Raw genomic sequence first — 25780 nt, 5'->3', positions numbered from 1 at the left:
AAAGCTGATTATGTTGCCCACACCACACAGTTACGGTCTATGAACTGAACTACCTTTACCATCTTACATATATTTCAGAGAGAAGGGGGGTTGGTACACTTCAACTGAGCCAAAACAAAGGAGCCTCATCTCCAGTGCCTTCATATATATATATATATATATTTTTTTTTTTTTTTTTTTTCCTCAGCCTCAGAAGATGGGAGTACAAATTCCGTCTTCTAGTTTTGTGGTAAGAGACTTTGGGGAGAGTTTTATTTATTATCTGAAATGATCAGTTATGTAAAACCAAGCCCCAATAACTTTTCCTACACTGTTGGGAGGGTTGCAGTAAGTCTTTTGTGACTAATACCCATCCCTCCTGGAAGGATAACTTGAAACTAAGGGAAGTCAATGGCTTGCCCAGTGTCACGTAATGGAGGACTGTTGTAGAGGGGCAAGTAGGGCGTCTTCAGCTCAGAAGTAGACCTGGCGAGAGTGCCCTTATTCACCGGATGAAAAGGGTAATGAACCCTGGGGCAATCTCAGCTCCTGGCTCCAAGTGAGGCCTGAGCTGGGCTTGTCCTTAAATTTAGCAGTGGAATCCTGTGAGCCACAGGGAGCGCTAGTCTAAAAACGACTGCCTAAGGATAACTAGGTTACTGTCAGGCCTTTACTTTTTATAGGACCCACTGAAGGGTCTTTATGCCTCTCTTAAGCTCAACAGAGTGGGCCCTGAGACAGCTTTAAAACTTAACCACTAGTCACCTCCCTTGGGCCTGTTCGCTACAGCTCAGTTTCCCCGTTTGCAAAACGGACATTTTAGAACTAGTCCAGGGGAGGTGTAACTAGCGTGCTGGCCTAGCATGCAGGAATCTCTGGGTTAGATTCCCCAGCATCCTCTAAATCGGTTATGCTATGCACACCTGTAATCCCAGCATGCTGGAGATAGGAGGCAAAAGTGTCAGGAGTTCGAGGCCGTCCTCCGTTGTTACAGCAAGCTCGCTGTCATTCTGTCTGAAAAACCCCAACAGGGACCCGAGCAGAAGAGCGGGAGGAAGCCAATCACTTCATCCTGTGCGTGGACAGGCAAAGTGCCTGAGTCACCGCTCCTGGTTGTATTTTTCCACCTCCCAACCGGCTCGGGTTTTGGTGGGTTCTACGGGAAGCGGCCCGTTACGCCGTGCTCCGCACGCCTGGCCACGCCTCTCTGCGCGGCCCATTAGCCCCGCCCACAACAGGATCCGCAGATTCGCTACCGGACTCCTTAGGCTTATTTAGGCACCTTTCCTTGTCTGAACATTTTCATGGCACTCTGAGAAGACCCGCTCCTTGCAACCATTTCGCCCTGAGCCGGAGGCGAGCCGCTCCCTGAGTTGTGCTGGCGAGGAAGATCCGGGAAGGGCGGTCGACTGTGCCAACAGGGCTCGGCGAACCGGACGTCATTTTCCGAACCCTACCTCAGGTGAGAGGTGGTGACAGCCCAAGCCCAGAAGCGGTGGCGAATCTGCACTGCAGCCTCCTAGGCATTTGGGCTGCGCAAGGAAGGGGCAGGGAAAAGGAGCAGAGGAGCGCGCATCCTGGCCACTCGCTCGCCCCGCCCGCCTCGCGAATCTGCGTCGTGCGCCGCACCACTCGGACCTCCCGAGCTCCGCCTGGCCGCCTCCCCTCCGCTCCGCCCCCCTCTCCTCGGGGGCTCGCCGCCGCTTTCGCCGCCGCCGATTCGTCACGATCCCCGAGGCCGGAGCCGCCGGAGAAGGGTGGTGCGGTCCACTCTCCGGGGGATGCGGCCCGTCGTCAGGCTCCCTGGGCTACGACTCCCGAGCCTTCCCGGGCGCCGGCCGAGGCAAGGCCGCCACCCTCGGCCCCGTGGACCCCTCCGCAGTTCCCGTAGCGAAAGTGCGGATGCAGACGCTGCGCCCGCTGGGCCTCGTGCAGGTGGCGGTGGTGTTTGGTGCGCGCGCCGGGGAGGTGGTGGTGGGGGGGCGCCGCCGCCGCCACCGCTGCGGGGCCGGGTCTCGCGCTGCCGCCGCCGCCGCCGCCGCCTCACGCCGCTGAGGTGCCGCGCGCGGTGGGGGGAGGGTGAGCCGCTCGCCACGAGCGGGTGAGTAGGGCCCTGGCGCGCGTGCGCGGAGACGGGGTTTTTTTTGGGGGGGGGGCACCGAACGCGCCCGGGCGGGAGGAGAGGGCAGCGGCGCGCGTTACCCCCTCCCCGCCCCCCCCCGCCCCCCGCCAGGAATCAGGGACCGAAGCTGGGTCTCAGGCTCGGTCTCGCGGTGTTTCCAACGCCCCGAAGAGGTGCCACCTCTGGTTCAGAGGATCGGGGCGCGGGGACGCGAGCGGCTGTGTAGGAGCGGGAGCGGGGCTTGGCCCGGGCCGCTGGCCGGTGAGGAGGCGGGAGGGGGCGGGGCCTGCCAGGGGACGGGGGAGGGGTCTTGCGTGGAGGCCAAGTGGGGCGCGCTAGGGAGAGCGGGAAGGTAAGGGGGCGCGAGATGGGCCGGGGCCCTGAGGGTAGAATTGGGGGTGGAGAGGAATGGAGTGCTGGAGTGAACCCGGGTCCTCAGGGCAAAATCTGAGGGAGCCATGGGTCATGCTGAGGTGTGGAAACTGGACTGATGTGAGAACCTGGAATCTGGGCCAGCCATTGAGGGGACAGCAAGGGAGTCAGGCCTAAGACTTGGACCCCCATTGCGTATTCCTCTTTTCCTGACAGTGTAAATGAGCAAAGATGGACCAGGAAGGTGGGGGAGATGGGCAGAAAGCCCCGAGCTTCCAGTGGCGGAACTACAAGCTCATAGTGGATCCTGCTTTGGACCCTGCCTTGCGCAGGCCTTCTCAAAAGGTGTACCGCTATGATGGAGTCCACTTCAGTGTCAATGTGAGTGTGCTACATCTTTTCTTGACTTCTTTAGACCTCTTGTCTCCCCTTCCCCCCATTCCCCTGTTGAGTATTCGGCACCCAGACCTCATGTACCTGTAGCTTGTTTGTTTTTGAGACTGAGCAAAAGCTACCCCAGCCCTTCTTATGTGGGTCTCTGCGTGGGCTTTGTAGAATCGGTAACCTAGTAAATTTTCAGCCTGGTTTCATCTCTTCCTGCTTTCTTTATTAGGACTCAAAGTACACGCCAGTGGAAGACCTCCAAGACCCCCGCTGCCATGTCAGGTCCAAAAACAGAGACTTTTCCCTCCCAGTTCCTAAGTTTAAGGTAAGTGTCTGTTGGTTTCTTAGCATGTTGGTCCTTGGGTAGTGTCAAACGGTGGTCTTCACATGGCCTACCAAAGTGTCTGTTCAGTGGAACACTGACAGCCAGCTTTCTGAGTCTGTGAGGCTGAGACGTTTTGGACAGGAGGTGTACTTGTATAGCTGAGGTGGCTCTACTATATCTCTGGTGACAGAGGTGTTGATGAGGTATGGGAGGATGTTCTGAAACAGCATGACGGTGGCATACCCACATTATTCAGCAGTTAGGGTACTGCTAAGAGCACTGCCTTCTCGGAGTGCTCTTGTTCTTCACTGTCATGTGGGTATGTGTTCCTCCATCTTGTTAGAGCAGCTCCATTTCCTACTTTAGTAGGGTATTTATTCTTTAAGCTTTGGACTGAGCCTTAAAAATTGGTGGCTCTTTGTCTCCTTCCAGTTTCATTGTTTTTGTTTTACTGATTGATCTTAAAGTAATTTATGGGGTACTTTCACCCTTCTTTTACTTTGCCTGAGCAATTTCACTTAAAGCTCTATTGCCCGAATGTTCCCTTCGCATACCTTCTTTCAGCCAGCGTCTGACGCAAGACTTAAACACATTACCTTTATCCCTCAGCCCTGCTCTCACCATCCTTGACTTAAACACATTACCTTTATTTCCTCGGTCCTGCTCTCACCATCCTCGACTGGCAGATCGCAGTACTAGTTGCCCAGGTGCATAAGCTAGAAACCTCGGAGTCATTCAGTAGTGCTTTTCTTTTCATCTTAATCCTTCTCTTTTCATTACCATTTTCTTCATGCAGAGTCTGTGTTCACTTCACTTGGTTTCTGTGGCTGCCTTCTTAATTTTAGGAGCCATCTTGCTGTCATTTGACTCCGGTTCTAATATTATTTTCCAAGTCTATTTTTCCTCTTATTACATTCTTTTTCATGTGTGAGTGTTCATACAAGAGCTTGCATGACATTGTGCGCATGTACACTTGTGGAAGTTGGTTTCCGCTGTGGGTCTAAGGATCAAACTCAAGTTTCTCAGGCTTGGTGACAAGTGCCTGTACCCACCGAGTCATTTTGCTGGCATTCCAAGTCTGTTGTGAGGCATTGACATGTGTGGACCTGACATGTGGCCTTACCACTTTGTTGACACCTTCCTCCTGTAATATTCAAACAGACACTTTTTAGCTTTTCAGATAAGATCAAGATGGATACATTTCATGTCTTTTTTTTTTTGGGTAAACTTTGAGCATCCGCAAAGTAGTGGAGTAAGAATGATAGTAAGTTTTCTCTGTATGGAGGAACCCTTTTTTTTTTTTTTTTTTTTTTTTTTTGCCTCCCGTATATATACTCTGTCTACACCTTTGGTACCACTGTGTCATGTTTGGATTATATATATTTGACTTACCTTACTGCGTACCTTACCAGTACTGCGATCTGCCAGTCGAGGATGGTGAGAGCAGGACCGAGGAAATAAAGGTAATGTGTTTAAGTCAAGGATGGTGAGAGCAGGGCTGAGGGATAAAGGTAATGTGTTTAAATCTTGCGTAAGGTTTCTGTATGTGACCTTGGCTGTCTTTAGAACTAGCTCTTGTAGACCAGGCTGACCTCAAACTCAGAGACCCACCTGCCTCTGCCTCCTAATGTAGGCCTCATGATCCCTCCTTCACTTCCCTATCACAGTAATCCCAGACTTGTCTTGATCTCATGGATCTCTGAAGTTTCCCAAATGGTAAGGAAACTGCTCATTATGGAAACCCCACACCAACTCTTGTCTTTCCACAGCTGGATGAATTCTATATTGGACAGATTCCCCTGAAGGAAGTAACTTTTGCAAGGCTCAATGACAATGTGCGGGAAAGCTTCTTGAAGGACATGTGTCGGAAATATGGCGAGGTGGAGGAGGTGGAGATCCTTCTTCATCCCCGCACTCGCAAGCACCTGGGCCTGGCCCGCGTGCTTTTCACCAGCACTCGGGGTGCCAAGGAAACCGTCAAAAACCTCCACCTCACCTCTGTCATGGGCAATATCATCCATGCCCAGCTTGATATCAAAGGTGAGGACTGCCTTGCATGTTGCTTGAGGTTGCTTTAGCAGGGATTATATGTGCAAATATCTACTGGACTCAGCCAAGTAATCAGGGTCATGGCTCTATCAAAATCAAATTCTTGAGATCAGGTTTGTTTCTGAACTTACATTTTTGTTGTTGTTGTCGTTAAGATGTATTCATATAGATAAGTGCTCTATTTTCATGTGTGCCTGCATGACAGAAGAGAGCATCAGATCCCATTATAGATGGTTGTGAGCCACCATGTGGGTGCTGGGAATTGAACTCAGGACCTCTGGAAGAACAGCCAGTTCTCTTAACTGCTGAGCTATCTCTCCAGCCCTGAACTTAGAACTTTTTAAATATTACAGAAAAATTATGGTACATGCAAGGTTTTTTTTGTTGTTGTTTTGTTTTTGACAACATGATGATGACAGTACTCCATTTTTAATCACATGGTTCTACCCATAAGAGTAAAAGCGTACACCATCACCACCCACCTAGGATTTTAAAGATTTATTTATATATTTATTTGTATGACTGTTTTGCCTGAATGTATTTCTGTGTATGGCATGTGTGTCTGGTGCCCGTGGAAGGCAAAGGAAGGAATCAAATTTCCCTGGAGAACTATTAAAGTTTTAATAGTTGTGAACCATCATGTTGATGCTGGGAACTGAACTACAGACCTGAAGCCCAGCCAGTCCACTTAGCTGCTTAGTCATCTCTCCAGCTGAGGGAGGGTTTTTCTTTTTTTGTTTGTTTTGAAATTATAGATATTTTGTGCTTTCTTCAGTGGCACATACACTAAAATTGAAATTTTAGGTAATTGAGGAACTGGAATTTTAGGTCAGTAGTAGAAGACATGCCGAACACACTGATGGCCTGCCCAAAAAACCTACAGATCTGTGCGGATAAAGATGAGTGAAGAAGAGCTTCATGATGGCACTTGCCTATAATCCTAGTGCCTGGGAGGTAGAGACAGGAGGACTATTTGAGGCTAACCTGTCTTTAGAGATGATTCCAGTCCAGCTAGGGCTACATAGTAAGATTTTGTCTTAAAAAACAAAAAGGAGCTCGAGTGGGTAAGAGTATTTACAAGTTTGAAGACCTGAATTTGAATCTCCATCACTCATAAATCCAGGTAGAGTTGGGTGTGGCTGTAACATCATAGTTGGGTAGAGATCAGCAGATCCCAGAAGTTCACTGACCAGCTAGCCTAACAAATGGCAAGCTTCAGTACTAGTAAGACGTTCTCTCAAAGGAATGAGATCGAGTGCAATAATGGGAGATTCCCAGTGTCTTCTTTTGGCATCTGTGTGCACTTGGAAGTGCACAGGTACAGACAAAAAAAAGTGAAGGAAAATGGAGCAGGTTTGAACTGCTTTCAAGGAATTGGAGGGGTAAAATGAGACTCCTGGCAAACTAGGTTACAGTGCCATCTAAGGGAAGTAGCTGTTAGTTGGTGTTTGTAAATGGAAGTGAAGACTAATGTTCTCCAATTTGACTTGAGACTTGTATGCAAGCTCATGGTTTTTATGTTACTTGTTATATTTTTGAGACAGATCTCACTACATAGCTTTGGCTGGTCTTGAACTCAGAGATCTGCCTGAGTGCTGGGCTTAAAGAACCCTCAATGGATATTTTTTTTTTTTTTTTTTTTTGGGGGCTTTTATTTGTTTATAGGTTTTTTTAGGCTGCCATTGAATTCTACACCTGGCCTCATCGTTTTTACTTTCGGTGTTTTGTTTTGCATTTAAAGATTTATTTTTTTGCTTCTCTATATGTGTGTGTGCGTGTGTGAATATTTGCATCTGTTTTTATGTGTGCACGCGCCACAGAGGCCAGAAGAGGATGGTTGTTGGCTCCCCTGGAATTGGACAATAGTTATGAAGTACCATGTCAGTGGTCATTACCAAACCCGGGTTCTTTGCAAAAACACAAAGTGCTCTTGAGTGCTGAGCCATCTCTCCATCCCCTTGTTCTTGTTTTTGAGACAGGGTCTCATGTAGCCCAGGCTGGCCTTGATCTTTATTTGTAGCCAAGGATGTTCCAGTCCTCCTTCATCCTGGATTATAGACTTGTGCCACTTACACTGGTTTATGTGGTACTAGGGATGAGACCCGGGGTTTTGTGCATGCTGCTAGGAAGGCAGTCTACCAGTTGGGTTTCGGAGTCAGCCTTGCTGTCTGTCTGGTTGACTTGTGCTCACTGTGTAGCTCCTGTTGAGTTGCCGTCAGTCTTGCCTCAGTCTCGCAAGTACAAGGATTATAGGTGTGTACCGTCACAGCTGGCAACTCTTCGTTTTTAAGGGTTGCATCCTTTTAAGATTGTTTTCTTCTTACGTTTAATTCTTATATGTGTGTGCATGTCCACTGTGAATGTATGGCTTCATGTGGAGGTCAGAAGGCAACAAGTGGGAATTTGTTCTCTCCTTTTCTCATGTGGGTTCTAGGGATCAAGCTTAGATTGTCAAGCTTTGTGGCAGGCACTTTACCAACCAAAACCTCTTGCCACCTGACCCCTTCCAAGAGCTTTTACGTCATTGTGCAAGGCAAATGAAATCCCCGTGGGCTGCATTGACTCTTGCAGCTGCAGTTCTCAGTCTAGCTTATAACATAAGGGGTATGGGGCGCAGCAGCAGGCAGACCTCTGCTTTGAGCGGAATACTTTTCTTGAAGTTTATGAAATACTCTGGATGATATATGTGTGTGAACTATGAGTTTACAAAGTACAGTGGTTGGGTTGAACCCAGGGCCTCTCACTTGCCAAGTCAAGCACTGTTACCTACCCATATTAATGTTTTCGGTTTTGTTTTTTATAGTTAAGAGGTAGGTAGCAATGAGCTAGACTTTATTTTATAAAACTGCAAAAGGGCAGTGCGTGGTAGTACATGCCTGTATTCCCCAAACATGGGAAGTAGGGACAATAGTATCAGGAACTCAGGATTATTTTTTTTCTATTAGCAAGTTTGAAACCATCCTGGCTATTTGAGACCATGTTTCAAAAAAATAAATAAATAAAAGGAATGAAGCATAGATCTAGTTAAAACAACACCAACCAGGTAGAAATGAAGTAGAAGCTCCCAAGGGTTAAGTTAAGTAGGAGACTGATGTTCTAAAACATTCAGCTCAAGAAATTACAGGAAACTTGAGATCTGAGGAAGAAACAAGACTACCAGATCACGGAGGTGGTTTTTTCCTTCTGAGTGTTGATTCCCATTTCTCTCCATGTAGGACAACAACGCATGAAGTACTATGAACTGATTGTCAATGGCTCCTACACTCCTCAGACTGTGCCCACTGGGGGCAAGGCCCTGAGTGAGAAGTTCCAGGGTTCTGGTGCAGCCACTGAGACGGTGAGAAGCTTGTAGCTGCCATTGTGTTAGGCACATGTACTCATTACCTGGTCACCAGGAGCAGGAGCCATCTGGGAAAGCCCTAACCCTTACTATTAAGTATAGGAAGAGCTAAGGAAAGAGGCCTAGGTACCTTCAGAAACAAAGAACTGGATTCTTGGACCGGGGCAGGACACACTTTTAAGTGATGCCTGATCTTTTCTTCCTTTCTCCTTGTCTCACTTTTTCTCCAGACTGAAGCCCGCCGACGATCTTCCTCTGACACAGCTGCCTACCCAGCAGGCACTGCTGTGGGGACCACCCCTGGCAATGGCACTCCCTGCTCCCAAGATACAAACTTCTCCAGCAGTCGACAAGATACCCCATCTTCCTTTGGCCAGTTCACCCCTCAGTCCTCCCAAGGAACCCCCTATACATCTCGGGGCAGCACCCCCTACTCTCAGGACTCCGCCTACTCCAGCAGGTATGGGAAGCACACCTTTCTTGGGCTTGAGCCATGTGATTCTGAGAGCTGCAGCTGGGGAAAACAAGGCCCAAGTCTCTGTGAGAAGAAATTGGAAACTGTTTATTTTAGTCTCTGGTTTCAACTGACAAATTGCTGTTTTCAGGGATACTAGTGCACGACCTGATCAGCTATGTAGAAGCAGGTGTTGAGAAATTTTGATTTGTCTGACTATAGGTGTGTGTTTGTGTGTTTATGTTTGTGTCTTGCATGCACGCAGTGCCCACACAGGCTAGGAGACAGATCCCTCGGAACTGTAGTTACAAGTGGTTGTCCCTCATCACATAGGTGTCAGAACCTGGATCCTGGATCCTCCGCAAGAGCTGTATATTTCCTTAGCTGCTGATCCATTTCTTCAGCTCCTGCTTTTAGATTTTTGAAAGACTTGTGTGCATCTATTTGCCTGCATGTATGTCTTTACACAGTGTTCCTAGTGCTCATGCAGTGGATTACCTGGAGCTGGAGTGAAAAAATGGTTCTGAGCTACCATGTGGGTGCTGGGATCGAATCTGGGTTTTAGATGGGCTTTGACCGTGAGAATAGAAACAGTTGGGTTTGGTCACATAGGTAGCAGCCTAGCTAACTTCCTGGCTTCTTCTTCAGCACCACTTCAACCTCCTTCAAACCCCGACGGTCAGAGAACAGCTATCAAGATTCTTTTTCTCGCCGCCATTTCTCTGCATCTTCAGCTCCTACAACCACCTCTACTGCCACCTCAGCAACTGCTGCAGCCACTGCAGCCTCCTCCTCATCTTCCTCCTCTTCATCGTCCTCCTCCTCATCTTCTTCCTCAGCCTCTCAGTTTCGTGGCTCTGACTCTAGCTATCCAGCATATTATGAAAGCTGGAATCGCTACCAGCGCCATACTTCCTACCCACCTCGCCGGGCAACTAGGGAGGACCCTCCTGGGGCCCCCTTTGCCGAAAATACGGCTGAGCGCTTCCCACCTTCCTATACCTCCTACTTGGCCCCTGAGCCCAACCGATCCACTGACCAAGACTACCGGCCTCCTGCCTCAGAGGCCCCGCCTCCAGAGCCTCCAGAGCCCGGTGGTGGTGGTGGTAGTGGTGGTGGTGGTGGTGGTGGTAGTGGTGGTGGTGGTGGGGCACCCAGCCCTGAGAGAGAAGAAGCTCGGACTTCTCCACGCCCAGCTTCACCTGCCCGTTCTGGCTCCCCAGCCCCAGAGACCACCAATGAGAGTGTGCCCTTTGCTCAGCACAGCAGCTTGGATTCCCGCATTGAAATGCTGTTGAAGGAACAACGCTCCAAATTTTCTTTCCTGGCCTCTGATACAGAGGAAGAGGAAGAGAACAGCAGCGCAGGCCCTGGGGCTAGAGATGCAGGGGCTGAGGTGCCTTCTGGGGCAGGTCATGGGCCCTGCACACCCCCTCCCGCCCCAGCTAATTTTGAAGATGTAGCACCTACAGGCAGTGGAGAGCCAGGGGCTGCCCGAGAATCGCCAAAGGCCAATGGACAAAACCAGGTGAGCCTGGGGCCAACCATAGGATCTGGGAAGGAATCTTGTAGCTTAGGGGAGAGGGAAGGTGCTCAGACATGAAAACAAGTTTGAGGGCAAGCTCAGGGTGCTCTAGAGCTGTCTGTGACTCTCCTCCATACCCTACAGGCTTCTCCATGTTCTTCCGGAGAAGATATGGAGATCTCTGATGATGACAGGGGTGGTTCTCCACCTCCAGCCCCAACGCCCCCCCAGCAGCCACCGCCGCCGCCGCCACCACCACCTCCCCCTCCTCCTCCCTACCTTGCTTCCCTTCCCCTGGGTTATCCTCCCCACCAACCTGCCTACCTCCTCCCACCCCACCCAGATGGACTGCCACCCCCTGAGTACCCTCCACCACCTCCACCACCACCCCCCCACATCTATGACTTTGTGAACTCCCTGGAACTTATGGATCGACTTGGGGCACAGTGGGGAGGCATGCCTATGTCCTTCCAGATGCAGACCCAGATGTTAACTCGGCTCCACCAGTTGCGGCAGGGCAAAGGATTGACTGCAGCCTCAGCTGGTCCTCCTGGTGGGGCCTTTGGCGAAGCTTTCCTCCCTTTTCCACCTCCACAAGAGGCAGCCTATGGCTTGCCGTATGCTTTGTACACACAAGGGCAAGAAGGTCGTGGGGCATACTCTCGGGAGGCCTACCACCTGCCCTTGCCTATGGCAGCCGAGCCCCTGCCCTCTTCCTCAGTCTCGGGAGAAGAGGCCCGGCTGCCTCATAGGGAGGAAGCAGAGATGGCAGAAAGCAAGGCCCTACCATCAGCGGGTACTGTGGGTCGTGTGCTGGCCACCCTTGTTCAAGAGATGAAGAGCATTATGCAGCGAGACCTCAACCGCAAGATGGTGGAGAATGTGGCCTTTGGAGCCTTTGACCAGTGGTGGGAGAGCAAGGAAGAGAAGGCCAAGGTGAGGATATTTAGTGCTAGGGACACTGGGACATTTGGTGTTTTGCTATTTGCCTAGTTCAAAGTAAGGACAAGAGAAAAATGAAATGGATAGTAAGGCTGTGGGCATTATGGACTTGGAGAGTCAGGCAAAGCAAATAGTAAGCACAGGCCTGGGTCTGAAGAGCTTTGTCAGCCAGTAAAGAGCTGGTTGCTTTGCTGCTTCCAGGGGCTAGAACTCTTTACTTGTTTCTGGGATAGTCTTCAGTTCTATTATTTGTAACATGGTAAAAATTAGTAACTGTTTCCTAAGGGTGGATGGCCTAAATTATCAGACTTGAGAAACTGCTTTAATTTGCCAGAGATAGTGTCAGCAGAGTAAGTTAATACATGTCTGTTCCTGAGGCACACTGTTGGTTCTTGGGCAGAAGGGAATAGCTGTGCTCTGGGTTCTGCAGCTTAGTCTCCCTACTATCTGCAGCCATTCCAGAATGCAGCCAAACAGCAAGCCAAGGAGGAAGACAAGGAAAAGATGAAGCTTAAAGAGCCAGGCATGCTGTCCCTTGTAGACTGGGCCAAGAGTGGCGGTATCACAGGCATTGAGGCCTTTGCCTTTGGGTCAGGGCTGCGAGGGGCCCTGCGGTTGCCTTCATTCAAGGTATCCAGGAGTGTGGTGGAGGGTGGGGAGCCGCTGGTGGGCCTCCCTTCCTTGGGGAAATGGTGGATGGAAGTGGGGTGAGGCTGTGGATGGTGGTGGTTGAGGTTTTTGTTTTTGTGTTCCCCCTTCCTTTTTCCTCACTCTCCTCTCTGTCTTTCTGTATCTGCCAGGTAAAACGGAAAGAGCCATCAGAAATTTCAGAGGCCAGTGAGGAAAAGAGGCCCAGGCCCTCTACTCCAGCTGAGGAAGATGAAGATGGTAAGTAGGAAATCAGGCAGAAAGAGAAAGGGCTGATCTGCTTAGTCTGACGGGCAAGAGGAAAGATGAAGGGTCAGGCTATCTCTGAGGGCAAGGCACCTAGTGGGGACTTTGGGACAGAATGAAAGTGAATGAAAGGGATTCCAAAAGGCATCAGAAGAGAGGCTTTTCCCTGAGGTTAGTTATGTTTCTTAACCTATTCTGGCTGACTTAAGTAATTCTGTGTCTTGGTTTTCCCAAGTACAAAGTAGAAATTTCACTGTCTAGAATCAGAGCAATTCATGGAAGGATTCATCTTCCCAGGTTCACTGCCTAATGCTTCTGTTGTCCGGCCTTCCTAGTTTGCCAAAGCCTGGACTGTTGGTTGGCAGCTCATGTGACAGGCAGCTTCTTTTTGAGTCAGAGTCTTTTCCCTGGAGAACTCTCTGCCTTATATTATTTCTTGGGCCATATAAAACTAAGTTGGCATCCCTTTTCACCCAGCTTAGAAAATGATGAAAGAAAATGTGTGGGCTGTAGCTCACGTTTTAGAGCATGTTAGTGTATTCCAGTTCTGTACTGAGTTCTGACTTTACTGTCTGTAAGTTTGGCTTGTCAGTAAAGTGGGCAATAGGATTCCCTGCCTCTGGGAGCAGAGCAGTGATTGCTGATACATTGCAACTTCTCTGACTGCCTCTTGCAGATCCTGAGCGAGAGAAGGAAGGTGGGGAACCAGGGCGTCCAGGGACCAAGCCTCCAAAGCGAGATGAAGAACGAGGCAAGACCCAAGGCAAGCACCGGAAATCCTTTGCCCTGGACAGTGAAGGAGAGGAGGCATCCCAGGAATCTTCCTCGGAGAAGGTAAGATGCTAGGTGCCTGGTGTCTGCCAGAAGCCTTTCCTGAACTCCTGTTCGCACAGCCAGCTTCTCACTAAGCTGGAACCCAGGCAGCCAGCTGGGCTTGATAGGTGAAAACTTGTCATTTTCCCACTAGTCTTAATTTTTTCTTTTCTTTAAGGATGAGGATGATGATGATGAAGATGAGGAAGATGAAGAGCGGGAAGAAGCTGTAGATGCCACCAAGAAGGAGGCATCGGAAGGTAAGTGTAGACAGTTTAGTAGAGTATAGGTTTGGAGAAGAAGAAATTACACTCTCTGGTTTGTCTTTTCCTAAATCCCTATACCCTTCCTACTGGACATCTAGCCAGTCTTGCCCTTTGCAATGACAGTTGTTTTAGCATCATCCTTTGGGAATCTGGGCCTCTTTGGAAAATGAACCTCATTAATTCTTGATACTCCTTTCCTGTGGGCAGCAGCAAAAGTTTGTTTCTTTTCGCAGGTCTTAGAGGGGTAGGGTATTTATTTTCCTCTTACCCCTTGATGCTGCCAATCTAGACCATCTTGTCTTAGGGCACATCTCTTGCTGGAAGGTCCAGTCATCAGTCTGTCCTTTTCTCTTCATCTCCTGTCATAATTAGACACTTCCCCCCACTTGCACATCTGTTGTCTTCCACATCTGTATATGGGTTAGTGATCTCCAGTCCTTCAGAAGTGTGTTTTAAGGGACTAGAGAGACATAGCACACTGGGTAATACCACCAACAGCTTGATAGAAGACCTAGGTTTAGTTCCTAGCACCTACATGGTGGCTCACAACTGTCTGTAAGTTTATTTCCAGGAGATCCAGTACATTCTTCTCAGGTCCACGGGCATGTGGTGCTCAGGCGTAAACTCAAATATACACAGAAATAAGTCTTTTTTTCTTTTAAAGATGTATGCATTAAAACCCCCTTTGTGTGTTTTATGAACTTCAAACAAAGCCTTGATATAGACAAGACGTAGTTCCTGTAGACTCGACAGGTTGCACAAGTCCTGTCATTGCAGTGAAATGGAGTAATAACTTCCGGTAAAGTGCTAGACTCGAGGGAAGAGCCACTGCTCTGCATGGCAGTCAAGGAATTCCCCAGAATACTGTTCCTTCAGTGCCCAGGGATGAGCGTGATCTCCTGAGGACTCACTGAAAAAGAAAGGGCTGAGTTGCTTGCGAAGAAGGAAGACACTCCCTCCTGTGGGTCCTTTGGCTCCCTTCCCATCAGCTGTACCTCCAACATGCATTTTGAATTTGTCTTCTTTGCCCCTCTGTTCTGCTGTTCTCATTTAAGTTCTTAGGGACAAGGTCTCTAGCTGAACTGGCTTTGTTTTTTTAACTCTTTTCTAGTTCTGCCTAAATGGAGTGCTAGAATTACATGCTATCGTGCCTGGTGTCTGTAGTGCTGGGGATCAAACCTAGAGCTTCGTGCCAGACAAGCCTTTTTCTAGACAACTGTTTTGTGCCCCAGCTCCTTGTCTGCAGTTTTGACTGGTTTCTGTCTCTATTTCTTTCCTTCTGTTCTAATCCATTTTCCAAACTGCTAATAGAGTTGTCTTTCCTAAAATGTACGTTTTAGGAAATGTACTCTCTTCTTTACAGGGTCTTTGCCCGACTTCCTATTTTCTGCCAAAGTGACTTATAAGCCTTTTGTATAGTCAGTACAGCTCCTGCACATAAGCCCATTTCACTTTTGTCTTTCCATGTTCCAGTTCCGCCCCACCTCTACCACCTTCTGTTTACTCCATTATGAATTCATAGATGCATCTGTTTTCTTAGCTCTTGCTTTCCCTGGCCTCATTGCTGGGATTACAGGCATTTTCCATCATGCCTCTTCAGGATTCCCTAGTGCTCTCATGCAATACCGATCCTCCATAAGAATGGCATATATAAATGTTTTGACTCTGTGCCATGATGTCTGTATGTCTGTGTGTGTGTGTAGGGTCAGCTCTCTCCTTCTGCCATTTAAGTTTTGATGATTACACTCAATCTGGCAACAGGTGCCTGCTGAGCTAGTTTGCTGGCCTCTTGTTTGTTTTTTTTTTTTTTTTTTTTTTTTTTTTGAGGAAGAGTTTCACATAGCCCATGCTAGTCTCTAATTTATGTAGATAAGCATGTCCTGCTTCCACCTCCACCTCCAGAGTTCTGGGATTACATGCACCACAACGACTGGCATCCATCCATCCATCCATCCATCCATCCAACTGATAGATCAGTTTTTTGAGATAGGGTTTCTCTGTAGCTTCGCTGTCCTGGACTTGCTTTATAGACCAACCTGGCCTGGAGCTCAGAGAGATCCGCCTGCTTCCCCCCCTTACCCCATTCCCTCCAGTGCTGGGATTAAAGGTATGTGCCACTACCCCCCCCCCTTTTTTTAATTAGGTTTTTAAATTTAGTATGTAAACTAGGGGTTTCATTGTGACACTATACATTATATAACTATGTGCTAGTCATACCTTCCCCAAATTGGTCCTCCTTTTGATTTTTATGACACATATATTCATTGCTCTCCCTTTAGACTTCTCTACCCCTTCCGCACACCCAGTGTTCTTTTTTCTTTAAAAGCATGTACTGTTTATTTCAGAATTCTTTGAGTCCATCTTCTGTACAGCCACTGCACTGGTCCAAGCTGACTGCTTGCTAGTCTCCAGGTCTCTCTCTCTCTCTCTTTTCTATTATTTATTTTAATTTATTATATATATAGTGTTCTGGCTTCATGTATGTTTGCACGCAAGAAAAGGGCATCCGATCTCATTACAGATGGTTGTGAGCCACCATGTCGTTGCTTGGGAATTGAACTCAGGACCTTGGAAGAGCTGCCAGTGCTCCTAACCTCTGAGCCATCCCCCCCCCCCTTTTTTTTTTTTTTAACATTTCTGCTTCATCTCCATTTCTTTGTGGTTGGACATTTCCTAGTTCTTAGATTTAGGGGGAACCTTCCCAGGCTTGTTCTTTAAGCAGAACCCAGGACTTTCTCTGTCTCCAGTTTCTTATAATGATGTTTGTCACCATGAACAGATATTTGCTTATTTAACCTCTTGACTTCTTGGACTTCAGCACCTGACCTAGAGCCTCACATCCAGAGTGTTTAGTGAATGGTCTGTCATCTTGACCACTGATTGCCCTTGTGGATTTCCAGGTGAAGATGAGGACAGTGACTCGTCTTCCCAGTGCTCTCTGTCTGCGGATTCAGATGATGAAAATGGTAGCACGTCAGACTCCGAGAGTACTAGCTCCTCTTCTTCTTCATCGTCGCCTTCCTCCTCTTCCTCCTCTTCCTCATCAGAGTCCTCCTCTGAAGAAGAGGAGCAGTCAGCAGTCATTCCCCAAGCTTCATCACCCCCCAGAGAAGTTCCAGAGACCCTTCCAGCACCTGATGAGAAGCCTGAGTCAGACAGGGTTGTTGATTCCCCTGTTATGCCACTCACTGAAAAGGCAACATCGCCCACAATACCTACAGGTAGGTGATATGGGACAGGTGACATAACTAAGGTATACATTAGTGTCTTAGAGAATGGTGTCCCCCTTTACTCTATACTGGGGGCGTATATATAGGTGGGGGCAGTTAAATGGGTGCATAGGAACACTTAACTCATACCTGAGTTCTACTTTTGCTTTCCTTTGTAGGTGTGTATGGTCCTTGTTGTTCTATAGCACAACTTGCTATAGAAGTCTTGCTGTAGGGACTGTTTACTCGTAGAGTAGAAGTTTATCTGACAGGAACTGTTCTCATCCTCACAAAGCTTTCAGTCTACAGGGAGATAGGGGCTAGTTAAGCAGTAAATGCAGAGAAATAATTTTGATTTCAAACCAGTAAGTACTATGAAGGAAAAGTGCAAGAAACTCAGACTCCTGAGAGCATCTGTGGGCCTGAGGACATCCTCCTGCTGAAGCACAGTTGGGCTGAAGTCTAGACAAAGCAGACAATGAGAAGGAATTAGCAGATCTATAGGCGCTACAGAAGGCATAAAACAGCAAGTTGGAAGACCTGGAAGAAAGCTTCCCCTAGGTTGAGAGCTTAGGATGACAGGTGGTGATGAGCAGCCTGTGCAAAATGCAGAGCCCATGTAAGAAACTTTATCTTTGTTTGAGAGCCACAGAAAGCCATGACTAAAACCAGGCACAGTGGCACCTGCCTGTAGTCCCAGCACTTGGGAGGCAGGCAGATCTCCGAGTTTGAGGCCAGCCTGGTCTACAAAGCCAGTCTAGGACAGCCAGGGCTATACAGAGAAACCTGTCTTGAAAAACCAAAAAAGAAGAAGAAAGCCATGACTAGATGGTGTGGTGGCACAGGCCCTGTAATCCCAGCACATGGGAGGCAGAGGCAGGCGGATCTCTTGAGTTAGAGTCCAGCCTGGTCTACAGAGTGAGTGCAGGACAGCCAGGGCTACACAGAGAAACCCTGTCTCAGAAAAGAAAGAAAGAAAGAAAACAATGACTAGATAATAGTGATTTGAAAGATGCATTACAGAGCCAGTACGGTTGAGCATGTCTACAATCCCAGCACTCAGGAGACAGAAGCTTCAGGTGGAGGTCTGTGAGTTCGAGGCCATCCTGGTTTACAAAGCCAGTCCAGGACAGCCAGGGCTACACAGAGAAACCCTGTCTTGAAAAACAAAAACAAACAAACAAACAAAAAAAAGATGTACAACAAAGAGAAGTTGGAGAAGAGCCAGAGTGTTGAAGGGAGACTATAGGGAAAATAGGGCTAAGATAGGGAAGGATGGAGGATGGGAAAGACACCGGGACTTAGGAGTCCCTCAGTGTAATTCAATTACATTGTAAAAACTCTTAGCATCCACAGGTTGGTGAACTGACCTGTTCTGGTACCTCACACACTCACATCCTCTCCTGAATCTCTGGGCAACAGCAGGCCACTTAGAGGGCATTGTTCTCCCATTTTCTGGGTCACATCTGCATTTCAAGATCATTCTGGCAGGAAGAAAGATCTGGAAAAGAGGAAGGCCGAATAAGGGTAGCATTAGAAGGGGATACAGGTGAAATACAGTCTGGGACTGGGCATATAGCTCAGTAGGTAAAATGCTTGTCACACAAGCTTGAGAACCTTTGGTTTCATCTGTAGCAGCCACATAAAGGTGTGGTTGTTTGCACATGTATCCCAGGAAGCAGAGACAGATCTCTGGAGCTGAACTCCTTGTCCCAGTGAAAGACCCTATCTCAAAAAACAGGGTGAACAGTTGAGGAACTACATTTGAGGCTGAGAGACAGAAACAGGTGGAAATAGGGATGAAGACAGGATAGATAACTTAAGTAACCTGGGATTATGGGCACTGATGACTTGGAATTGAGTTGAGGTATCTGGACCTCCAGGTTGAAACATGAGCAATACAATTATAGTACTAAGGCCTTGGGAAGAAGAGTCTGCCCAAGAGAAATAAGAGCATTGATGTGAACTCAGTTGTCCACCCTAGAGAACATAGGATGAGAGAGGGTGGGCAAAGGACAAATTGAGGGAAGGCTAAATTCTGTACATCTGGCAAAGCATGGCTTTAAAGCACTGGGAGCTAAAACCAGGTGATGTGGTTGTGGTGCATTTCTGTAATCCCAGCACTGGGGAAGTGGAGGCAGGAGGGTCAAAACTCAAGGTCATATTCAACTACAGTAAGTTTGAAGGTAGGCTGGCATACATATGAGACCATATCTTGTTTTTCTAGGTGTGTGTGCAGTTTTTTGTTTTTTTTTTTTTTTTTTTAATTTTTATTTATTATTTATACAACTTGCTGCCTGCATGTGTACCTGTGCACCAGAAGAGGGCGCCAGGTCTTACTCTAGATGGTTATGAGCCACCATGTGGTTGCTGGGAATTGAACTCAAGACCTTTGGAAGAACAGCCAGTGCTCTTAACCTCTGAGCCATCTCTCCAGCCCTCTAGGTGTGTTTATGTGAGTGTTTGCATGTGTGTCTATGTACCACATGCATACAAGACCCATGGAGACGAGAACTGGATGTCAGATCCCCTGGAACTAGAATTATGGACAGTTGAAAATCACCACGTTGGGTGCTGGAAACTGAACCTGGTCCTGTGTAAGAGCAGAAGACAGTCTTAACTGCTGAGCCATTTTTCCAGCTCCTATTTTTTAAAAAAGAGAGGGATACTAGAGAGATGGTTCAGTGGGTAAGAGCACTGGCAGCTCTTGCAGAGGACTCAGATTCCATTCCCAGCACCCACACGCAGGCTTACATCTATCTGTAATTCTTGTTCCAGCGGATCCACAGGCAGGAAAGCAACCATACACAGAAAAGATTTTTGGATTTTTTTTTTTTTTTTAAAGGAAGGAATAGCCAGGTATGGTGGCACATGGGTATAGTCCGAGCTGCTTGAGAGTCAGGCAGTGGGATATGAAGTTTGAGGCCATCCTAGGCAATTCAGGGCTAATCTAGGCAATTTAGCAAGACCCTTTATCTAAATAAAATTTTACAAAGGGCCAGCAGTCTAGCTCAGAATAGTATTTACTTAGCGTGCATGAGGTCCTCGGTTCAATGTCCAGTGCTAACTGAATAAGTAAATAATGAAAAGGCAGAAGTAGTTATAATAAGATAGAAGTGACTTGGACCTGGTCATTGGTATTAGAAATTTCAAGTGAATGGTTCAGACTGAAGTCAGGTATTAAGGAATGAGGAGAAGTAAGGATGATAGCTAGTTTTTTCCTAAGGGTGGGGAGTACCTACCTGGCTTTGTGGCTTAGTGCCAGGAAATGGGGAAGACTTGAAACGGTAGCGTACACCTTTCTCTGGAAAATGTCAGTTTAATAAACGGTAGCCTACTTGAAGAAAAATCATTGAGTGTCTAGTGACAGCAGCCAATTTCAGTCAGTTTAAATACCAGAAAGGAAAGCTGGATATGGTGATGCATGTCTGGGATCCCAGCATTTACAGAAGGATCAGGTTCATCCTGGGCTTCAGTGACTTCCAGGCTAGTCTTTGCTACATGAGACCTCTCTCAAAGAGGAGGGCTGTTGTTGGGTGGGTGTGGGCATATTTATATGGTATGCCTGAAGGGGAGATTTCAGAAACAAGTAGAATGCCTTGGTCTTGCAGTCCTTTTGTCTTGTAGTTTGGTGTATTTTTCCTTCCCCCAAGAAATAGGTTTCTTTTGTGTCTCTGTTCCAGTGCAGTGTCTACATCCACCAAACCACTAGACTAGCAACAGGTCAACCAACCTACTCCCATCTTAGACCTTCTTAGGAAAGTTTCTGATTGGGCCAGCTTGGATCAGGTGGCAGTCTTCGTGGTTAGTGATAGCCCTGAGGGAGAAAGCTCGGAGGAACTGACTTCTAGGATCTTGTTTTTTAAGAATTTAAGGACGTAGGAGAGCGATTCTCAGGGAAAAGGGTAGTTGTGTTCACCATGGGTAACCCAGAAATGGTATCCTAAATTGTATCCTGGGGAAGTGAGGGAGCACAGAGAGATGTGTGAGGAAGCTGAGGTGGATGCTAAGTTATGTAGTTTGCCATCGCCCAAGACCCACGTGATAGCCAGAGCCTAGGACAAACACATTGAAGGACCTTACTCAGTGCTCCCAAGTAAGGAACACTCGGCGTAAGGCAGTGTAGACAGCGGAGCGCTGCCTGCCTAGCCAAGTGTGTGATGCTGGCTGCCATTTAGTTCTGAAATGTGAAAATGAGCCAGATGTGAAAGCTCTGAGCCTACAAGTGGGCTATGTTCTCTTTCAGTGGTCTTTTAAACAGGCTAGAATTCCAGTGTTTCATGGGCTCCTTTCCCTCCCCAATTTTCCTAGTTTGGTTAGACGTTTGATTTGGTTGGGCATCTGTTTGAAGAAAAGCTTATCTGTCTGCTCTGAGTTTTCCCCATACCTTACATGGACCAGACTCAGTATATGCTTGTCAGCTGGAATAGTGAAGAGGTAGAGAGCCCCATTCTCTTCATGGAGCCCATAGTGCTGAGAATTATATGGGCAGGAGACAGGCAGACAGAACATCCCCTGTGTAACAAGCCGCTCTGTGTATATATCAGCATGCAGGTACTAGATGGCTGCTGAGGCAGAATAGGGTAGGACTTGATGAAGTAAGGCTGCATTGCTCCAGTACTGCTGAGTCCCATCTCTCTGGCCCTGACAGATCTGTCTGATGAGGCTGACGCTCTGGCCTTTGCCATTTGCTTCCATCCCCAGGTCCCACTGAGGAACCACCTCCTAATGTACCACAGCCTGCCCCAGAGCCGCCAGCTGGACCTCCAGACCCTGCTCCCCGCCTGGATGAACGCCCCTCTTCTCCTATCCCTCTCCTACCCCCACCCAAGAAACGCCGGAAAACTGTTTCCTTCTCCACTACAGAGGAGGCGCCAGCCCCAGAGCCTCCCCCAGCCGCCCCACCACAGGCCAAGTCACCTGGTCCAGTCTCTCGAAAAGTCCCCCGGGTTGTGGAGCGGACCATTCGTAACCTGCCCCTGGACCATGCGTCTCTGGTCAAGAGTTGGCCTGAGGAGGTGTCCCGAGGGGGTCGGCATCGGGCTGGAGGTCGTGTTCGCTCTACTGAGGAAGAAGAGGCCACTGAGTCAGGGACAGAAGTGGACCTGGCAGTGCTGGCTGACCTGGCCTTGACCCCAGCCCGACGTGGGTTGGCTACCTTACCCACTGGTGATGACTCAGAGGCCACAGAGACCTCAGACGAGGCTGAGCGCCCAAGCCCTCTACTCAGCCACATCCTCTTAGAACACAACTATGCTCTGGCCATCAAGCCCCCACCTGCCACACCAGCACCTCGGCCCCTGGAGCCAGCTCCTGCCCTTGCTGCACTCTTTAGCTCCCCAGCTGATGAAGTCTTGGAGGCCCCTGAGGTGGTAGTGGCTGAGGCAGAGGAGTCAAAACAACAGCTGCAACAGCAGCAGATTCCAGAGCAGGAAGGGGAGGATGAGGAGGAAGAGGAAGAGGAGTCCGAGTCTTCAGAAAGCAGCAGCAGCAGCAGCAGCAGTGATGAGGAAGGGGCCATCAGGAGGCGCAGCCTTCGCTCCCACACTCGACGAAGACGGCCACCACTCCCACCCCCACCCCCACCGCCTCCTTCCTTTGAGCCAAGGAGTGAATTTGAGCAGATGACCATCCTATATGACATTTGGAACTCAGGCTTGGACTTGGAAGACATGAGCTATTTGCGGCTCACGTATGAGCGGCTGCTGCAGCAGACCAGTGGTGCTGACTGGCTTAACGACACCCACTGGGTCCATCACACAAATATCCTAAGCCACAGAGCTCATCCTCCTTGCACCCCACAGCAAAACACAGGGCTGGGGCATGGGCAGCCTTCCCTGGGGTCACATGGCAGGAAATGTCATCCTAGGGCTGCCCTGGTCTCCTGTCTAACTTACTGTGCTTTGCTTAGCCTTGAGGTTCTCCAGCTGCCAGCTGTCTTTCCTCTCTGCCTTGTGTCTCTTCTGGCAGAACGGATAACGTCTAGACTTAGCCTTCTCCAGTCTGTCTCCTCACACAGTATTCTCGCCATCAGACCAGCTACCCTGTGGGCTGGGCCTGGGTTGGTCAGGAGGTGTGGGCCCCAAGGGACTGGCCAGTGAGAAACCTGTTCTCTTCCTTAACCCCCTGCACTCACCAACCTAAGCACTCCAAAGCGCAAACGGCGGCCCCAAGATGGGCCCCGGGAGCACCAGACAGGCTCCGCACGCAGCGAAGGTTATTACCCCATCAGCAAGAAGGAGAAAGACAGGTACCTGGATGTGTGCCCTGTCTCAGCCCGACAGCTGGAAGGTGGAGACACTCAGGTAGAGCCCTGCCCGGAGCCCTCGCTTGCTACTTCTTCATGTCCTTTGAGCACTTACCACCTCCTTGTCTTGCTCACAGGGGACAAATAGGGTGCTTTCTGAGCGACGGTCAGAGCAGCGGCGGTTACTAAGCGCCATTGGCACCTCAGCCATCGTGGATAGTGATCTGCTAAAGCTAAACCAGCTCAAGGTCAGGAGGGGAAACTGGAAGAGGGAGGAGACCCAGTGAAAAACACTGCAGCAAGGAGAGTTGCCCCTGGTGGGATCCTGTGGGACAGGGGGTGCTGAAGGGAAGGGGAGGTGCATGTTTGTGGAAGCATCCAGCAGTCAAAGCTGCTTTCTGCCCCCTAGTTCCGGAAGAAGAAGCTCCGATTTGGCCGGAGCCGGATCCATGAGTGGGGTCTGTTTGCCATGGAACCCATTGCAGCCGATGAAATGGTGATAGAGTATGTTGGCCAGAATATCCGCCAGGTGAGACTCCACTCCTAGCACCAGGCCAGTGGCTGACTGGACAGTAGCAAGGGATTTTATGTTACCATTTGATCCTTTGTACAGAGCGTCACTCCTTGCCACCATTGCCACTGCCCCGGGTCTGAGACTTCTCTTATCAAATTTAGTATTAGTGGTATAGCAGGGAACACTGGACAGTAATCATAGTAAAGAATAGTGTTTGATACTAGAGGGTGACAGGTATTGTGGGGACCCAGAATCTCGCAGAGACAGTGACGTGATACTCAGTCTGAAAGCTAAAAGGTGATGAATTTCCAGGGCCGTGGGCTGTGTACATTCTGTTCTTGGGACAGTGTGTACAAAGGCTAAGAAGCTGCGTCCTCCGTCCTCCTAGGAGGACAAGACCAGTGCCTCTGTTCAGGTAACCTCCTCAGGGCCAGTGACCGATAGGAGCCTGGAAGCGTGGGCTTGTGTATGGGGAGTGGCCTCGCGGATAGCTGTGGAAAAAAGAGCCCATGTGGGCTGGCCTCGGTGGGGCTTGATGGCAGATCAAACGCTAGGTATGGATGAGGTAGTGGCAACAGGGATGACAGAAATCTAGTCTGTGGGTTCAAAATAGTTGACAGAACCAGGTATTTGGTTGTAGAGGGTGAAAATAAGGTGGTGGTGGCAAAGCCTTTCTCAGGGCATCCCCATTAGCCTCTAGGAATGTGGTTGGGAGCAGCAGAAGGAACAGAAATGGGATCAAGATTTGTCCAAGTGCAGACATGAGGCTCAGGTTCCCAGGGGTGTAGGAAGGACATTCCACAGCCCTTCTGAGGCAGACTTGGCTGGAGATTGAAGCCTGGGAGGAGTCCTCACCACAGAGCTCGTGGTTAGAACTCTGCAGAGGGGTGAGGTCACCCGTCAAGAGTGTGGCGAATGCATTGCCTGTTTCCTGGGAATAGCTGCCCCTTGCTGAACAAGGCTTTGTCCTGGCACAGACCGTCTGCCATCTGCTCTCACCAGCTGCCCAGTAGGTGCTTGTTTGGGAAGGATAGTCCTAGGAAAGGCTTCAGTTCAAGGCGTGGCCACTGTCCTTGCAGAAGCCAAGGGACTGCAGCATGCTGTGGGCTCCACTCTGGCCACACAGCTTCCTACAAGAGCCAGTGCTCATTTCTCCCGACTCTTCCTGTGGCTGACTTTGGGTTAAGATGGGTGGGAGCAGGCGGATCCAGAGGCTGGCCCGGGAGCCGGTGGCTTGTCCAGAGGGACTGCTGGAAGCAGGTCTAGCCTGCAGTGGCTGAGGTCCGTGACATGTGCATCTTACCCTCCCAGATGGTAGCTGACATGCGGGAGAAGCGCTATGTTCAGGAGGGCATTGGCAGCAGCTACCTTTTCCGGGTGGATCACGACACCATCATTGATGCCACCAAGTGTGGCAACCTCGCCAGGTTCATCAACCATTGCTGCACGGTGCGCTCAGGGCTGGGCCAGGGCTGGGCTGGGCAGGGCTGAGGTGGGGCTGTGGCTTACCCTGCCCCTCCTGCAGCCCAACTGCTACGCTAAGGTGATCACCATCGAGTCTCAGAAGAAGATCGTGATCTACTCCAAGCAGCCCATTGGCGTGGACGAGGAGATCACCTACGACTACAAGTTCCCGCTGGAGGACAACAAGATCCCGTGTCTGTGTGGCACTGAAAGCTGCCGTGGCTCCCTCAACTGAGGTGGGGCAGGACTGCTGCCCGCACCCCTATTTATTCCCCCTCGGTGCCCTCAGCTCCCAGCACCCCCAGCCTTAGTGGGCTCAGCAGAGCCCACATGCCCCCATCTCCACATGTGGGGTAGGGGCCCTGAGCCCAGCAAGGGAGCCTCAGTCCTTTGAGGTAACTTCTGCCTCCCCTATACCCTGTGCCCAACCACCCTCTTAATTTTTTTTTTCTTTGCGAAGAAGAAGCTGTAAATGTTTTGTAGCTGCCAGCAGCTGTTTCCTGTGGAAACCTGGGGTACCAGCCTGTATAGATGCTATTCTTGGGGGCTGCAAAGCCCTTTGCTTCATGTTAATGGGGTCTTCCCCTTCTGCCCTATGTGCACCCCTCCCCAGTTTAGGGGTCTCTGGGGCAGTGGCCATGTTCTCCCCCTGGGGGGGGCCTTTGGCCCCTAGTCCTGGGAACTCTGTGCCTGGAACCCTGCCTCATCTGTTCCTGCCAGACCCTGTGGGTCACCCTCCCAGCCTGGTGTCCCAGGGCGCTGGCTCAGTGGGCCAGGATGGTGGGGGCAGGCCCTTCTTGTTGGGCTGGATTGTACATATGTTAATAGTGAAAACCCAACGCCACATTTTTATAATTGTGATTAAACTTTATTGTACAAAA

At 49.4% G+C, this 25780-nt stretch overlaps 1 protein-coding gene across 3 annotated transcripts; it reads left to right on the top strand.

Annotated features, from left to right (window-relative positions):
• The first annotated feature begins 1270 nt into the window (after window positions 1-1270).
• Setd1a (SET domain containing 1A, histone lysine methyltransferase) lies at window positions 1271-25780 on the top strand. Of its 3 annotated transcripts, none has more exons than XM_055627608.1 (19): window positions 1271-1914; window positions 2690-2854; window positions 3087-3182; window positions 4952-5222; window positions 8447-8568; window positions 8802-9031; window positions 9674-10553; window positions 10695-11486; window positions 11946-12122; window positions 12293-12380; window positions 13063-13220; window positions 13378-13459; window positions 16366-16686; window positions 21379-22437; window positions 22807-22979; window positions 23059-23169; window positions 23331-23450; window positions 24747-24884; window positions 24961-25780. In XM_055627608.1, exons 2-19 carry the CDS (start codon window positions 2705-2707, stop codon window positions 25132-25134), a joined length of 5142 nt encoding a protein of 1713 aa, XP_055483583.1. In that variant the 5' UTR covers window positions 1271-1914; window positions 2690-2704; the 3' UTR covers window positions 25135-25780. The 3 variants fall into 3 exon arrangements, with proteins under 3 accessions (XP_055483583.1, XP_055483584.1, XP_055483585.1); XM_055627609.1 differs by lacking the exon at window positions 1271-1914 and adding an exon at window positions 1943-2080; XM_055627610.1 differs by lacking the exon at window positions 1271-1914 and adding an exon at window positions 2225-2362.

This window comes from Psammomys obesus, unplaced genomic scaffold (genome assembly GCF_907164565.1).
Source record: "Psammomys obesus unplaced genomic scaffold, mPsaObe1.curated_primary_1811, whole genome shotgun sequence".
Taxonomy (NCBI): domain Eukaryota; kingdom Metazoa; phylum Chordata; class Mammalia; order Rodentia; family Muridae; genus Psammomys; species Psammomys obesus.
The sequence above is the reverse complement of the archived record's forward strand: the minus strand, read 5'-3'. Positions and strand labels throughout refer to the sequence as shown.

What these genes read in the sequence shown, in the direction of transcription:
- Setd1a (XM_055627608.1), top strand. Translation starts at nt 2,705, where the DNA reads ATGGACCAGGAAGGTGGGGGAGATGGGCAGAAAGCCCCGAGCTTCCAG. An exon ending in TGCCCAGCTTGATATCAAAG is followed by an intron (nt 5,223 to 8,446) that starts GTGAGGACTGCC and finishes CTCTCCATGTAG; the next exon opens with GACAACAACGCATGAAGTAC. An exon ending in TGCGGTTGCCTTCATTCAAG is followed by an intron (nt 12,123 to 12,292) that starts GTATCCAGGAGT and finishes TGTATCTGCCAG; the next exon opens with GTAAAACGGAAAGAGCCATC.